This window comes from Geotrypetes seraphini, chromosome 4 (assembly GCF_902459505.1).
Source record: "Geotrypetes seraphini chromosome 4, aGeoSer1.1, whole genome shotgun sequence".
In the NCBI taxonomy this organism is placed as follows: Eukaryota; Metazoa; Chordata; class Amphibia; order Gymnophiona; family Dermophiidae; genus Geotrypetes; species Geotrypetes seraphini.
In genome coordinates, this window is record NC_047087.1 from 221,250,501 (window position 1) to 221,266,346 (window position 15,846).

A 15,846-nucleotide genomic window follows, 5' to 3' on the forward strand; every position below is an offset into this window, starting at 1 on the left:
CTGCTTCCGTCACAATGTGACCAATCTGTTTGAGGCAACTGGAATCGCCTAAAACAAGAACAAGGACCCGTTTCTTCCTTTGGCTAACTCAGTGCACTCAAAGAGAACTGCAACAGTAATCAAGACCTTACTAGGTGCCTTGAAGTAGACGAGTACATCTGGGAGGTCATTGGAGACTTCAAAATGGTGGCATTCCTAATGGGTTTCCAAGGCAGCTTTACCAGGTTTCCCTGCTCTCTCTGCCTTTGGGACAGCAGGGACACAAAGGCGCACTACCAAAGGTGAGACTGGCCACAGCGAACCAAGGCCCAGATTCACTAACCTGCCCGATCAGGCATGATCCGGGCAGGTCCGACAAATTCAGGAAAGAAAAATATGCAGATGGGGGCGTGTGGAGGAATTCCCCCATCTGCCTGCACAGATTGCTGTTGTGCGATCCGCACGCATGCACAGACTATCTGTAGATGGTCTGCACATGCCTGTTCGAGATGCAACGTTTTTGTTTCTTAACTTCCTTCATTGGGCTGGCTCTCCTGCTCCCCCATTCCAGGTAATCTTGCCACCCAGACTCTCCTGCCCTCTACCCCCTTCTGTGCAGTGTGAGCCCGCGGGTTTAAAGCGGGGCTGCACTGCGGCATGCAGCCCCGCTTTAAACCCGCGGGCTTGCACTGCAGGGAAGGCAGCAGTAATGTCCTGCTAATTTGCTAGATGTATGCAGCAAGTCAGGGAGCCAACATGCACTGTTCTCCCCCCTGCCCAGGGCTTCTGCAGCCCCTGAAACAGGCAGTAAGATTGAGGCAGCAGAGAGCAGGGCAGAGGCGGCATTGGAGCAGGAGAGTTGGTAGAGAGGTGTGCGACTGGTCCCCAGCAGTCATTTTAGGAGTTGATCGGCCAGCCCAGTCGGATCGAGAATTTTGTGTTGTGAATCGCTGCCTTCCCTACTTTTGAATGTCCCTCCCTTCATTTGCATGCATGGATTGGCGGATGGTCGGCAGAGAGGTAAGTGAATCAGGCCGGAGGGGAATTTGGTTTAGCCCCAAGTTCGCTGTGGGGGAGAAACAATCTCAAATAGGAACCACTGGTGGACCCCTGGAAGGTGTTGATGCCACCACTGCACATCAAATTGGGCCTAATGAAACAATATGTCAGAGATCAAAACTGGTGTCTTTTTGTCAGACCACACAGGAAAAGAATATCCTGGAGTGCAATGAATTCCCCAAGAAGCTAGCTAGGAAGGAGAAAGCAGTTTGGAACAGCTTTGTCGCAGTGGTTTAGGGCTTCCTGGGCAATCACAAGGCCGAAAACTACGTGGAGTTGCTTGAAAATCTGGTAAAGAATTACAATAAAAAGGGCTGTAGAATGTCTCTCAAAGTCTATATCCTCAATGTGCATCTTGAGATATTGAAGGAGAACACGAGAGCATACTCAGAGAAGCAAGGTGAGCGCTTATAATGAGAGCATGATGGGAAACTACATCTAGGGGCTGATTCATGCAAGTGGCTTATGATATAATCACAAATCTCAAAAAAAACTACTAGCTTCTAACTCTTCTGTGGTCATCTTTGTATAATTTCAATATAAATACATGTTAATTGTGATTCATATATTGCTTTTTATGACTTTATAAGTTGTTGTTTTCATATTTTACATAGTTAAATTGCAAAATTTGACTATCCTGGTCACAAAAGCAAAGTTTTATGGAAAAATAAGACATTTTCTATACTTTTTAGGCATGGAGCAAATTAGGAAATTACACTTACTGCCCAGGAACAAAAATCATGTTGTGAAGTGTAATTGGTAACAACTCAAGATGATCCACAAGATCACCTCTGAAAAATTAGCTCAGGGCTATCATGCAACCCCCCCTAGCCCCCCCCCCCCCCCCACACACACACAAAAAAAGATTTTCAATACATAGGTACCAGCGTATTAATTTAATGACACTGGAGATGATATTGAATGGTGACTGTCAGCAGTTAAGCCCAAGAGATTCAGTGTCAGTACCCAGATACCAGCCACCATATTCAAAATGTTAACTGGGTAGCGACAGTCTCTTTTTCCTGTCCTAACTTTATCAGGATATTTATCTGCTTAGTGGTATAACATGGCTGCTAACCAATGGATCCCTCCAAGCTCCACTTAAGGACCACCTGGGAACGGTTTGGATAGTGCTGATACAGTTGGAAGAAACATTTAGTGGCACTATTGGTTATTGATGCTGAATATCCCTCTTATGTCACTTATCTGGTTAGCTACTAAACAGAATGGATTGTATATAGTTAGTAGAAGGAGATTCACTATCAGTCTCCTCTAATGTTCTCACACTTCCAACTATGTTATTCGTAATTTCAGTGTAACAGACCCTCAGAGGTACCACCAAAGATACTCAAAATGATTTCATTGTATCTGGCTTGACGTACCCATTCCTCACTGGGTCTTCTTTGATAAATCTTAAATTTTATCATAACCACATTTTAAATGTATATCATAAACTTATTAAAGTACTTAGCTTGGTGGTCGTTTAGTCATGGCTAAAAGCTAAACTAAGGGCTCCTTTTACTAAGGTGTGCTAGCGTTTTTAGCGCACGCACAAGATTAGCGCATGCTATAGCGTGCGCTAGCTGAACAATTACCGCCTGCTTAAAAGGAGGTGGTAGCGGCTAGCGTGCACGGCATTTTAGCACGCGCTATTCCGCGTGTTAAGGCCCTAACGCACCTTTGTAAAAGGAGCCCCAAGGGATATTAGCCTAGAAAAAACCCGTTGGGTGAAACATGTCGGCATGATAATCCCTGAGAACTAGACCACTAAAATTTATCAAGCCAGATACAATGAAATGGTTTTGAATATCTTTGGTGGTACTTCTGAGGGTCTGTTACACTGAAATTACAAACAAATTAGGGCTCCTTTTACGAAGGCGCGGTAGTGGTTTAACGCACATAATACTGTGCGCTAAACCGCCGGTCATGCTAGCAGCTACCGCCTCCTCTTGAGCAGGTGGTAGTTTTTAGGCTAGCGCAGGGGTTAGCACGTGATGAAAAGTCACACGTGCTGAAGCTGCTAACGCGGCTTCGTAAAAGGAGCCCATAGCTGGAAGTGCGAGAACATTGGAGAAGACCGATAGTGAATCTCCTTCTACTACCTATACTTATCTGGTTAGCAGCATCTGCTAATTAACTAAATACCTTTTAAACTAAACTAAACTAAACCTTAGGTTTGTATACCGCGCCATCTCCACAAGCATAGAGCTCGGCACGGTTTACAGGGTTAGGTTGAAAAGGAGCTACAATGAAGGGTTATAGGAAAGGAGCTAGGAAGATAAAGAGGGACAGGGTACCAAAGAGCGGGAGGTGTTAGATTTTTGAAAAGAGCCAAGTTTTCAGTTGTTTGCGGAAGGATTGGAGGGAGCTTGAAATTCTGAGCGGGGATGTGAGGTTGTTCCAGAGTTCTGTGGTTCTAAAGGGGAGGGATGTTCCTAGTTTTCCTACGCGGGATATACCTTTTGCAGAGGGGAATGTTCCTAATACAAAATAACCCTGATTACATAAAAGATGCTTACAGTTAGGTGCCCAGATCGGCACGCCTAGACGATCAAGGCACCTAACTTAATTTTTAAATTGGCTTAATTGGCACTGATAACACTGTGCAACGGAGGTTTTGGGGGCATCAATTGTAGTGGGTGTTCTATAGTGATTTTGGGTCGCTGAATTCAAAACTGACCTTAATTTTTTGGTATAACCCTCTGATTTTTGGCAAAAGAGCCTTATAATTTAACCAATAATTGGCACTTAACACCTCGTAATTGGCTTTAATTGAAAGTTAGGCACCTAACTCAAAAACCACAATTCTATAACACGTAGGTGTCTAGTCCAAAATGCTTACCTAAAAGTGGGCGTGGATAAGGTTAGATCATGGGCTTGTTTTCGAGTTAGGCTTCTCTTTGTGAATTAGGCACCTAAATTGGGAGCAAGTATTTAGGTGAAAGAAACCCTGGCATAAATAGGGTGCGCTTAAAGCTAGGACACCTACCAATGCCTAAGCACGCTTATGCAGGGCTAAGTGCAATTCTATAAAGTGCACCTAACTTTTATAGAATCACACTTAGCACCGCACTAATTGGCGCAGATTTTTTTTTAAGAATGCTTTATAGAATCAGGCCCTTTGTGTCTACGTCAACTCCTAACTCCCACTCACCTTAAAATTAGCTTTGCCCATCCTATCATTCTCTTTGCAAGAAACTCCCCATACATCTTGTCTGTCTGTCCAATTAGATTGTAAGCTCTTCAGAGCAGGGAATAACCTATTGTGTGTTGATTGCATAGCGCTGCATACACTTTTCAGTGCTATAAAAATGATAAATAGTAGTAGTAGTAGTAGTAGTAGTAGTAGAAGAAGCTTTTGTTATAGCTTTACAACAGGAAAAAAGAAATTCAGAGAAAGAGACAATGATGACCTCTGGTGGTCATAACAGAACATTAATGGTTTATACCTTGATTGTTTGCCCATCCATCTTTTACTCATCAGAAAGTTTTTGGAGGCACTACATGCCCAATATTCAAAAGGGTTTAACCAGGCAGGAGAGGCTTCTGCCCAGTGCAACCGTACCGAGCTGGCCCATTCACCAATATTCAGCAACATTTAAGCAGGTACTGCCACTGAATCTTGCTTCTGACCCCCATGTCTGGTTAGTACTGGAGCTTGCAAGGCTGGCACTTGGGCAGAGCAGTAACTTAACCAGTTAAGCAGATATAGTTAGCTCAGTGGATAAAGTTAGAATAGGCTTACTACTATCCTAATGGCACCAACTTGAATATTAGCTGGTCCCTAACTTTGAGGCGACTGTACTGGAGCACAAACATGGGCCAGCTTTCAGTATCTTAATTCAGCCCTTAACTGCAAGCAGTTTAAAAACTATTGACCAGTGTGGGCTGAATATTATCCCTTCATAAAAATAATCATTCCCTCAACATGGTTTGCTGTGCTACATATTCTGTAGCTCTATCACTGATCACCTTAAATAGATAATAATAAATATAATAAAATTATACTATCAAATTGGCTTCAAAAAGTGCTATTAAGTCAACGCTCAGATCCACAACCTGAACTCTAGTGATTTTTCAAGGAACCAGTCGCAAATGAGACCATCATAGCATGTTCACTGTCTCTGCTACCTGCTTCACTTAGCACTTTTTGAAGCTAGTTTGATAGTATAATTTTATTATATTATATTTATTACTAGTCTTTAAGCCCGTTACATTAACGGGTGCTAGAATAGATGTCTGTCTTTCTTTCTCTCTCTCTCCTTGGCCGCTTTTTGACTGTCTTTCTTTCTGTCTCTCTCCTCAGCTATCCACCACCATCCCTTGCCTGCTCCTCCTGTCCAGCAGTAGCCCTTCTCCCTTCCTTTTACCACCCCCACCCCCCACTGTCCAGCAGCAGCCCTTCTCCCTTCTTTTTACCTCCCCCCCTGTTCAGCAGGAACCTTCCTGCTCCCCCTGTGCGGCAGTAGCCTTGTAGTAAATGTTTTTCCTTACATGCTCCCCCTGTCCAGCATCTGCTAGGCTGTGCAACCTCGGGTCTTTTGCTAGGCCGGCCCGACTCAATATCGAAGTGGACCGGCCTAGTAAATTTTCCGCAGTTGCTTGAGGAGACCATGGCTGCTGCCACTGCTGGTCTGGAAGTTAGAAGAAGTTGTGTCTCAGCAGTGGCAGGAAGTCAGCTGGCGTCGGAGATGGAAGAAGAGGCGTCCCGGCAGCCTGGAGGAAGGTGAGGACAAGTGTCACGCGCGCTGCAAACTGCCATAGGCCGCACGCGTGCATGCGCTGCACACTGTAGTACTATACCATGTCTCTGCCACGGAGCTATGGATCACGGAGGCAGGGATCACGGCGTGTCAACTGCGCATGTGCGCTTAGGGTTTTATTATTATTGATCTATTTAAGGTGAGCAGTGATAGAGCTGTTAGTTGATCACCATTGGGTAATTTGAATCTTCCTAGTATATAGTGTAGTCTACATATTTTGTAACCAGGTTATTTCTATAAATGCTATTCTCTGTCCTTAAAACCCTACTTTATTTCTCTTCATATAATCGTTTTGAAGGAGAATACAGTCCATTCTCCCCATCATCATCACCATCTCTCTCAACACTTGGCTCAGTCTGAGAACCTCTCCCCTTGTCAAGTCTAATGTATGATGGATGGGATTCATTAATTTTACAGTGATTTGTCTGCTGCAGTTGATCTTATTTGTTTTACAGATTCAAGCTGAACACCTGGAAATTACTACCCATTTGGATTTTTATTTTTCACTCGACTTGTATTGATAGCTTTTCAACAGTTGCACTTTTTTGTATGAATTAAATAGTTTTTATTTATCCTTGAGTCCATATTTAATGGAGTAATTCATATGTGAAATGTTGGGGAAAAGAAAGGGGATTGGGACTTGATATACTGCCTTTCTGTGGTTACAAAGCAGTTTACGTATTATATACAGGTACTTATTTTGTACTCGGGGCAATGCAGTGAAGTTGTTCCCAAGCATAATAATAATTTATTTTCGTATATACCGCCCAACCGGAAGTTCCGGGCGATTCACAGCAAGAGAACTGAGACATATCAGCGAAAACACAAAATACAGTAGAATTCAGTGGAATACAATACAGCGATTCACAGCAAGAGAACTCTTAATTCTGTTTTCGTTTTCATGTCCTGTCTGTTTTGACTGCAGCAGTGGTTCTCAACCCAGTCCTTGGGACACACCTAGGCAATCAGATTTTTAGGATATCCACAGGGAATATGCATGAGAGGAGATCTGCATAGAACAGAAGCTGTATATGCAACGGAAACAGTGCATGAAAGCCTCATGGCTAAATTTCTCCCGAGGACAGGGTTGAATACCACTGGTCTAAAATATAAGCAGCAAAAAAGTATGGAAGGTCCATTATGGGAGTAAATTTATAAGCAAATTGAGTATATAAAATGCTCTTCTGTATACTGATATTTTTTTAAAATTCCTCTTTCCCCCACCACACACAAAAATGAAGTTGCCCAGCAACAAGTCTAAACATTTATGCACCAGTGGCAATTCTGTGATGTAGGTATTAACACTGAATGCATGTAGTATAAATGCTCAGAATACTAGCTTATATGCCTGTAAATATATATATATATATATATATATATATATATATATATATAAATATATATATATATGCTAGTCTGTAAATATGCACATATCTTATATAAGGCTAAATATAGATTCTGTAAATGGTGCCCAAAGACAGGTGCTAAAATGATGTACACTAAGCTAGTATTCTATAAAGCAGGGGTGGACAATCATGGTTCTCAAGGGTCACAACCCAGTTGGGGTGTCAAGATTTCCACAAAGAATTCAAGCTGAACACCTGGAAATTATTACCCATTTGTAGATTGATTTGCATACAGTGGAAGCAGTCCATGCAAATTAATCTCATGCATATTCATTGTGGAAATCTTGAAAACCCAAATGGGTTGTGGCCCTCAAAGACCGTGATTGCCCATCCTTGCAAAAGGGTGATCAACTTGGAATTTCCTTTACAGATTACTAGCTTAGGGCTAGATTCACAAAGCAAACTGATGGTGTACCGATTGGTTTGCGACCTCTTAGCGACCAAATTTCCCTCTGGCCCGATTCACTTACCTCTCTGCAGACCCTCCTCCGATCCGTGCATGCAAATGAGGAGAAACGCATGCAAAGTATGTAGGGATGCGATTCACAACACAAAATTTCACATCCGACTGGGCTGGCCAATCAACTGAAGAAGCAACTGCTGGGGACCAGTTGAAAACGTCTTTCCGACCCTGCTCTCTGCCCTGCTCTGCAATCTCTCCTGCTCTGCCCAGATCTCCTGCCTGCTCGTCCCGAATGCCGTCCTTCTCTGCACCACACTGCGAGCCCGTGGTTTTAACCCTCAGGCTTTAAACCTCCGATCACCCCCATCTGCATATTTTAGCTTCCAGAATTCGATGGACCTGCCCGGATCGAGCCCGATTGGTTAGGTTGAGGAATCTAGCCCTTAGTGTGCATTTCACATCTAGCTTTGGACATGAGAATTCACACCTTCCAAAGGCTGGTGTAGTAAATGCTCACGCCCAACTGAGGGCAATTAGGTGTGCAAATGCAGATATTCTATAATACGTGTACCTAATTTCTGGTAACGCCCTTAACCTGTCCATGTCCCTCCCATAGTCGTGCCCCCTTTGCAGATCCATGCTATGAAATTAAGGCATGCATGTTATAGAAGACAGCATAGGGCAGACCTGCGCATAACTCCTAACTACTACCAATTAAGTGCTTGTTGACACCAGTTATTGATTGTTACCACCTAATTAGCTCATTAGTTTATGTGCAGATCTGTGACCTGCACCCAGACATACAAACCCAACTTTAGTTGACCTATATAGAATCTGACGGACAGGGTGCATTCTATAGGTGGGTGTGAACTTGGACAGACTCCAGATGGCGTATTGGTGGGGCGAACATTTATGTGCATATTTTATAGAATATCATCTAAATTACACACGTATCACCACACACCTCACCATCATAGCGTCTTCCCTGCGAGATAAATTGGTGCCTAAATTAATAAGTGAAATCACTAAAACAAAAGCTAAAGTGCAAGCGCTAGTACAGTGTATAAAACATCAAAAGACTGCACAGTCTAGAAATATTGTAAAGAGACAAAAAAAAAACATCTCAAAAGGGGGTCCAAAAGTCCACACCGCTCTCAATAGATTTCAGGACCAAAGTCCAAACGCACAAAGTTTTGTTTTAGTGATGTTTCACTTAATTTAGGCACCAATTTATCTCACAGGGAAGACGCTATGATGGTGAGGTGTGTGGTGACACACGGATTGCAGTATTGAACGTTTTTTCGTTCGTTTGACTATACAATCCTGCACGGAGGTCTTCCTTTCACTTAAAATTTACAAATAAATATTTAAAATATTATTTATCTTGTTTGGGAAGCACTGCACAGTTTATTCAACATTTTAGTTATAGAACTTGTTTTTCCAGTTAAGTAGAATACAACATTGCACAAATATGTAGTAGCTTAAAGCCTAATTCTATAAAAAGTGCTACAAAGGGCAAGCACAAATTTGAGCGTATAATTGAATGATCACTCAATTCGCACTGATAATTGGGATCCTAACAAGCAATTATTGGCACTAACTGGAATTCAGATTTATGCGCATAGTTTTAGGCATGGGCTCTGCACGTAAATCTTGCATACGGTCTCAAAAAGTGGGCATGGTCGTGGGTGTTCCTGCAGTCGACTTGTGGGATTATAGAATAAGGGCGGGGGGGGGGATCTGCTTCTAAATTTAGGCCCAAGGATTTACACCGTTTCAGTTGGAGTAAATGGCTGTGCTTAAATTTAGGTGCGATTCCCAGCACCAAGCACTACTCTATAAATGGTGTCTAAATTTGAGTTTTAATTATATGTTCAGTTGTTGCTTTATAGTGAACACAGTACAGTACAGTACAGTACTGGTCACCGTACCTCAAAAAGGACATGGCAATGCTTGAGGGAGTCCAGAGAAGAGCAACTAAACTGATTAAGGGTATGGAAAACCTTACATACACTGACAGACTGAAGAAGCTGGGGTTGTTCTCCCTGGAAAAGCGGAGACTCAGAGGAGATATGATAGAGACCTTCAAGATCCTGAGGGGCATCGAAAAGGTTGACAAGGATAGATTTTTCAATTTGAAAGAAACCACAAGAACAAGGGGTCACTCGATGAAATTGAAGGGGGACAGGTTTAAAACAAACGCAAGGAAATTCTTCTTCACACAGAGGGTGGTGGACACATGGAACACCCTTCCGGAGGCCGTAATAAGAAATAGCACAGTACAGGGTTTCAAGGATGACCTGGATAGGTTCCTGGAGGACAAAGGGATTGAGGGGTACAGATAAGAGCAGTGGAAAGTTTAGAGATAAGTGTTGAGGTAGGCATAAAATTAGTCAAGGACCGCAGATCAGGCAATATGCCTAATGGGCCACCGCGTAAGCGGACCGCCGGGCTAGATGGACCTCTGGTCTGCCCCGGCGGAGGCGACTACTTATGTACTTATTATGTACTCAGACCCACAAACTTAATTCCTGTGAAAAATCACGGAGTAGCTGTGTTAAGAGACCGTCATAGTTGTTCACAGTCTCACCCACCAAAACCATAAAGTATAGAACAAACTATACCAATCATTACTATACAAAATTTAGTAAGGTGATCAATGATAGTGAAGATATAATATATCACCTTTGTTAATGTGAATGCCCTTGCAGTAAGTAGTTAGTTGTCTAAATTTGAATGCCAAACAGCGTCGAGCACTATATTTTTTTCTGCAGCACATTTACAGAATCAAGTCTTTAAATGGTTAAATCAGCAGACTCTGAACCAGAGAAATCCTGTTCAAATCTGTGCAGTGTACCTTGTGATCCTAGGCAAGTTCCTTACCCCTCCATTATCTCGGGTGCAAACTTACCCCCTCTTTTACGAACACATAAGCGTGGGTTTTAGTGCTGGCAGCGGCGGTAACTGCTCTGACGCTCATAGGTTCATAAAAAAGGGGGTTAGATCGTAAGCCCTCCAGGGATGGGGAAAATACCTACTGAACTTGAATGTAACTTGCTTTGAGCTACAGCTGAAAAAGGAGCGAGCTGAATCCAAATAAATAGGAAACACAGAGTCATCAACTGATCACCCAAATGCAGCATGAAGATCCAGATTAAGACTCATCCTTGCAATCCTGCTGGACACTTCGACTGCCTCTTAGTTTGTAGTGTCAGATTGTATGAGACAAAGCAAAACAAATGAGATGCGTAAGGTAGAGAGCTTTAATTTTATAATCCGTTTTCCAAAGGCACAATCTATGTTACAAATTTGGAGGCAGTGCTGGCGTCGTACTGAAGATTGCAATCGGTGTCCCAAGAAAATAGTGAGTTAGGGTTGACAGGCACAAGGCATATCTTCATAGCAAATTCAGTTTTACAGCATAGGAAACAAAAGCTGTTCTGTATAAAAGGGAATATGTCAAATAGTAGTGGAAGAAACCGGTATATGTGAAATCAGTTGTTTTAGTAAGTATGAGTATGCTTCAGCCCCACCACTCCACTGCTATACTATCTCTTGACTGCGGAGAGAATTATGTGGCGCTTCATCATTGGCTGCTCATAACCATGTTTTATATGCTCCTATTCATTTCACGTGCTTTTAAATATTTTTTAATTTTAATATAGTGAGTGTACTTAACTTATATGTTTAGCTGTTGTCAGCCAACGCCTGGGAGTTTAACTCTGGATACTATTTGAGTCGGAAGACACGCACGACCTCGGGAGACCCTTGATACAGCGCCTGTTGGTGCGAAACATGTCGGGTTAAACTCCCAGGCGTTGGCTGACAACAGCTAAACATATAAGTTAAGTACACTCACTATATTAAAATTAAAAAATATTTAAAAGCACGTGAAATGAATAGGAGCATATAAAACATGGTTATGAGCAGCCAATGATGAAGCGCCACATAATTCTCTCCGCAGTCAAGAGATAGTATAGCAGTGGAGTGGTGGGGCTGAGGCATACTCATACTTACTAAAACAACTGATTTCACATATACCAGTTTCTTCCACTACTATTTGAAATATTGATATTTGATCCCGGTAAAACATTAACTATTACTTTACCATATTTTCTTGGAGGCTGTATAAAAGGGAAGCATGGTATATGACATGTATGAACAAAGTTACCTCACCCGCCCAATCTCTGAATTCATAATAGTTACACATGATTCTGTTCAAAGAGAATAAAAGCAAGCCAAGGAACCTCAAGGTGAGGAGCTATACTCCAGAGAATTACTGGAATTAGCTGAATAGCTATGAAGAGCTAAGAGTCTGTTTAATAAATGACCCATTAAAAGAAAAGTGACATTAAAAAAACTGGACAAATTTCATTCATTCTTTACGTTTCTCTTTACACATAAAAACTTTCTGTAAACTGGTCAGAAGTCTGTTTAGTCATTTCCCCCACACAGTTTCAACAGGATCTTCCGGTAATCTCCTGAAGTATCACCCTGGCAACAAGATAAACAGTGAGTGAATTAGACAAGACGAAGCTGTGGCTACATGATACCATCACCCAGCATGGCACACAGGCGTACTAAGTGCTGTCTTTGTAACTGGGGCTATCAAGCTTTAATATGGGCACCTACTTGGACTCTCAAACTAAGCGGTTTATTATAAAAATAATCATTCAAATTCACATTCCCATCATAAAGGAAAGTAGGGTCCTGGTGGGAAATCCAAAATGTATAAGTAGTATTCAAAGACCAGATAACTAATGAACTAATTGACCAATGACTTTCCAGAGATATATTTCAATTACATTTTTCTAGGAGAATATTTGAATAATTTTATTTTTTATTGCTAAATGGGCTGCAATGAACAAACAAAGAAAAACAGTCATGATACTGAGCTATTCTGGGCCTTTATTGTCAATTATGCTAGAGGGTTACAACCCAGACCTCAAGGCAAACCAAAACCAGTCAGGTTTTTCAAGATATCTACCATGAATATGTATGAGATAGATTTACATACTAAGAAGGCAGTGCCTGCAAATCTCTTATATGCATATTCATAGTGGATATCCTGAAAACCTGACTGGTTTTGGTTTGCCCAGGGTTCTGGGTTGAGATGCACTGAATTATAGAGTCAAATATTCACAGCATGATGTTGTATAGAGAATCTAGACGAAAACAAGAGAATTGACCCAATGATCTCCACAAACAAATCCAAGAAGAAACAAAAAACAATGTGGAGAAATGATGTTCCTGAGATGGACTTTATTAATATTAAAATAATATTAAAATTTGGCAAACCACATAAAAACCTTTAGGACGCAGTCCGCTGAAAAGTTTTGGACCCTGGACCCAACAAGGTCCATGTTTCAACAGAATGTCTTCTTCGGGGGTCCCTATGAAGTCCTATGGTAAAGATATGTGGATAAAAATGCCAGTCGAAAATAAACTATTCCCTAGAAGCTGTGTTTGCGAGTTAAAGTTTGCTTGATTGTTTTGCTCGTCTTGCAAAACACTCACAAACTCCAAACTGAGGTTTCACTGTATATGATTTCAACTAACTCATCACAGAGCTGTGTCTGTGAGAGTGCTTCATTTCTAGTAGCCAACTTCCTTATTGATACACATTTTTGGTTACCTATAAATTTTCTGCTGTCCACCATGGAAAGTATCAACTGTACTATAAAGAAGGTTGGATTCTTACTGTTATATCGGTATAGAGCGACCTGCCATACATCCTCTTGTATTCAGCTCGTATATTCATTAAGTCCACCTCACTGCGAGACACCATGATCCGAATTAAAGTCTTATCTTTTGTTCCTGCTCCCTAAAGGGCCAACAAGAACAAGAATTTAAATTCCATTTAAAAAGATAAAAAGGTAGGCAAGAATATATAGTCTTTCCTTTAACTACAAATGACGGCATACAGTCTATGCTTTTGCTATAATTGTATGTTGTCCAAGAAGACTGATCACATAATTTTATGATACAGATATTCATGCGTAATTAACATCCTTCCTTCTCTGCATTGTCTTCAGTGTTTCCTATGGTTCTCTCAAGTTGGCTACTCGACCCTCTCATTGGAAAAATATAAGGCTAGATACTGCATAAGATACCTACCTCCTTTCTTTCTGTTTAAATTCTTTATTAAATTTTCAAATCTTACAAAAAGTGCATCATACAATACATGTCATATCCATAACAATTAAGCACTTATAAACATTCAGAATCAGTTTATCAATACCCAGCAATACCCCCTCCCTCCCCAACCATCAGAGAAAAGAACAAGGAATCATATAAAGATATACCCACCCTCTCACCCCTGGATGTGCAAGTACTATATTAGCAAAAATAAAAACTACAATTCTACAAAAGACGCCAACGGACCCCACACTAATTTGAATATTTTTGTGCTCCCTGACAAATCAGCATTCATTTTTTTCATATTTATACACTAAACATAGATTTGCCCACCAGAAAGTGAAATTAACACGGTCCCAATTTTTCCAGTTACGTGTGATCAACTGCAAAGCTGTTCCTGTCATAATTAAGAAGAGCCGGTCTTTATATCTATCCAACGGGGGCTTAACATGCAACACAGCTCTGCAAACCACTAACTCATACGTCAGAGGGATCTCAGACTCCAAATTATTATTAATTTGTCCCCAAATCGACTTCCAAAAACTCAGTATCATAGGACAATAAAACAGTAAATGATCCAGTGTTCCTATATCTAGATGACAGTGCCAGCATCTATTAGACTTAGAACTATCCAACTTATTCATCCTAACCGGGGTCCAAAAGGAATGAAATTTAATACCAGTGGATCTTAGGATGGAGGGTCCTTTAAAGAAAATTTAAACTGGTGTGAAGATCTAGCAGCTTTTCAACCAGGCCTTCACATCATTTTAATGCATAGTAAATTGCTCCTCTATTCCCTTGCTCCCTGTCAGGTACATGTAATTGTTGCGTTTCTTTTGGGAGGGGGTGCTTATATTGTTTTAGGCATTATTCACATCCCTTGATTGTGACGTGTTATATTTTCCCCTCAAAACTAAATCAGTTTTGCACACCATGTCTTTCTTCAAAATGAGGGTCTATCAAATAACTGCAAATAAAAGAAATATATTTGTATGGGAGATGTGCTCCTCTTGGTATTGGTCAAAAAACAGTTGTGTCTCTTTACTGGCATCTAGCAGAAGGATGTTTTTATCACACTGGTTCTCAAGCCCATGCAAAAGGCCAAAGTAAAAACTGTCCTCCACTCACGATTCAGACATCATATTTGATTTTAGACAAAAAGGCTGTATAGGGACAGGCACAATGCAAGCAGCCCCTTGGAAAATTTTAATCTTGCCCTTAGAAAATTAAAAGCTTGGGACTGTTTTTGAAGATGAAACTGAAAATAAAATTTGTCTACAACTGAAAGATTAAGATATTTGCTGTTAACACACCTCTCTATGATTTCAAAAGTATAAAATATCTGAATACAATATCATCCACCTAATTTTTATGCACTGTAAGCAAGAGAGTGATAAATGAACTGAGCATCTGTCTTTAATCTTAAGTCACTTTTTGGTTACTTAATAAACTAAATAGCAGCATCTTTATACTGCCACCATTTCTTATAAAAACATTTTTAAAAATAACCAACTGATCCTCTGAAAGCAGTTATATGAGCACCAGCTGACTTTATTCATTTAGGTATTTATGCGATATATTGTAATCAAGATGTATTTGTGGAGCATGTACTTTCAGCTCCATTCTACTCTTGTTTTCTATTCCGTTTTTGCTTTTCAGCATCAACAAATGAGTCACGTCCTCCTTCCATGAATAGAAAATTCCACTACCCAGGGCAGTAGAGTGGTAGATTCCGTTTCCTACTCTAGGAGAAGCTAGACAGAATGGAGCTCTACAGACAGGGTGCTATCTGACAGTGTGGCATGGAGCCAACTATAATGCTCCAATTATAAAAGAAATGGTGCAAACTGAAAGAGCTATAACTGATCAAGCAGCTACAGCATTCAAACAGGGAGTGTGGCGCAGTGGTTAAAGCTACAGCCTCAGCACCCTGAGGTTGTGGGTTCAATCCCACGCTGTTCCTTGTGACCCTGGGCAAGTCACTTAATCCCCCCCATTGCCCCAGGTACATTAGATAGATTGTGAGCCTGTTGGGACAGACAGGGGAAACTGCTTGAGTACCTGAATAAATGCATATAAACTGCTCTGAGCTCCTCTG

At 41.2% G+C, this 15,846-nt stretch overlaps 1 protein-coding gene across 2 annotated transcripts in view; it reads right to left on the reverse strand.

The window, feature by feature from the left end:
- Positions 1–11,904: 11,904 nt before the first annotated feature.
- ANXA11 (annexin A11) overlaps positions 11,905–15,846 on the reverse strand; it is a 114,480-nt gene continuing 110,538 nt past the window's right edge. For both annotated transcript variants that reach the window (XM_033941686.1, XM_033941688.1), the window contains exons 14-15: positions 13,312–13,434; positions 11,905–12,104 (exon numbers count right to left, since the gene is read on the reverse strand). In XM_033941686.1, the coding sequence (XP_033797577.1) occupies positions 12,045–12,104; positions 13,312–13,434 (183 nt within the window). In that variant the 3' untranslated portion in view covers positions 11,905–12,044. The remainder of the gene's footprint in view (positions 12,105–13,311; positions 13,435–15,846) is intronic.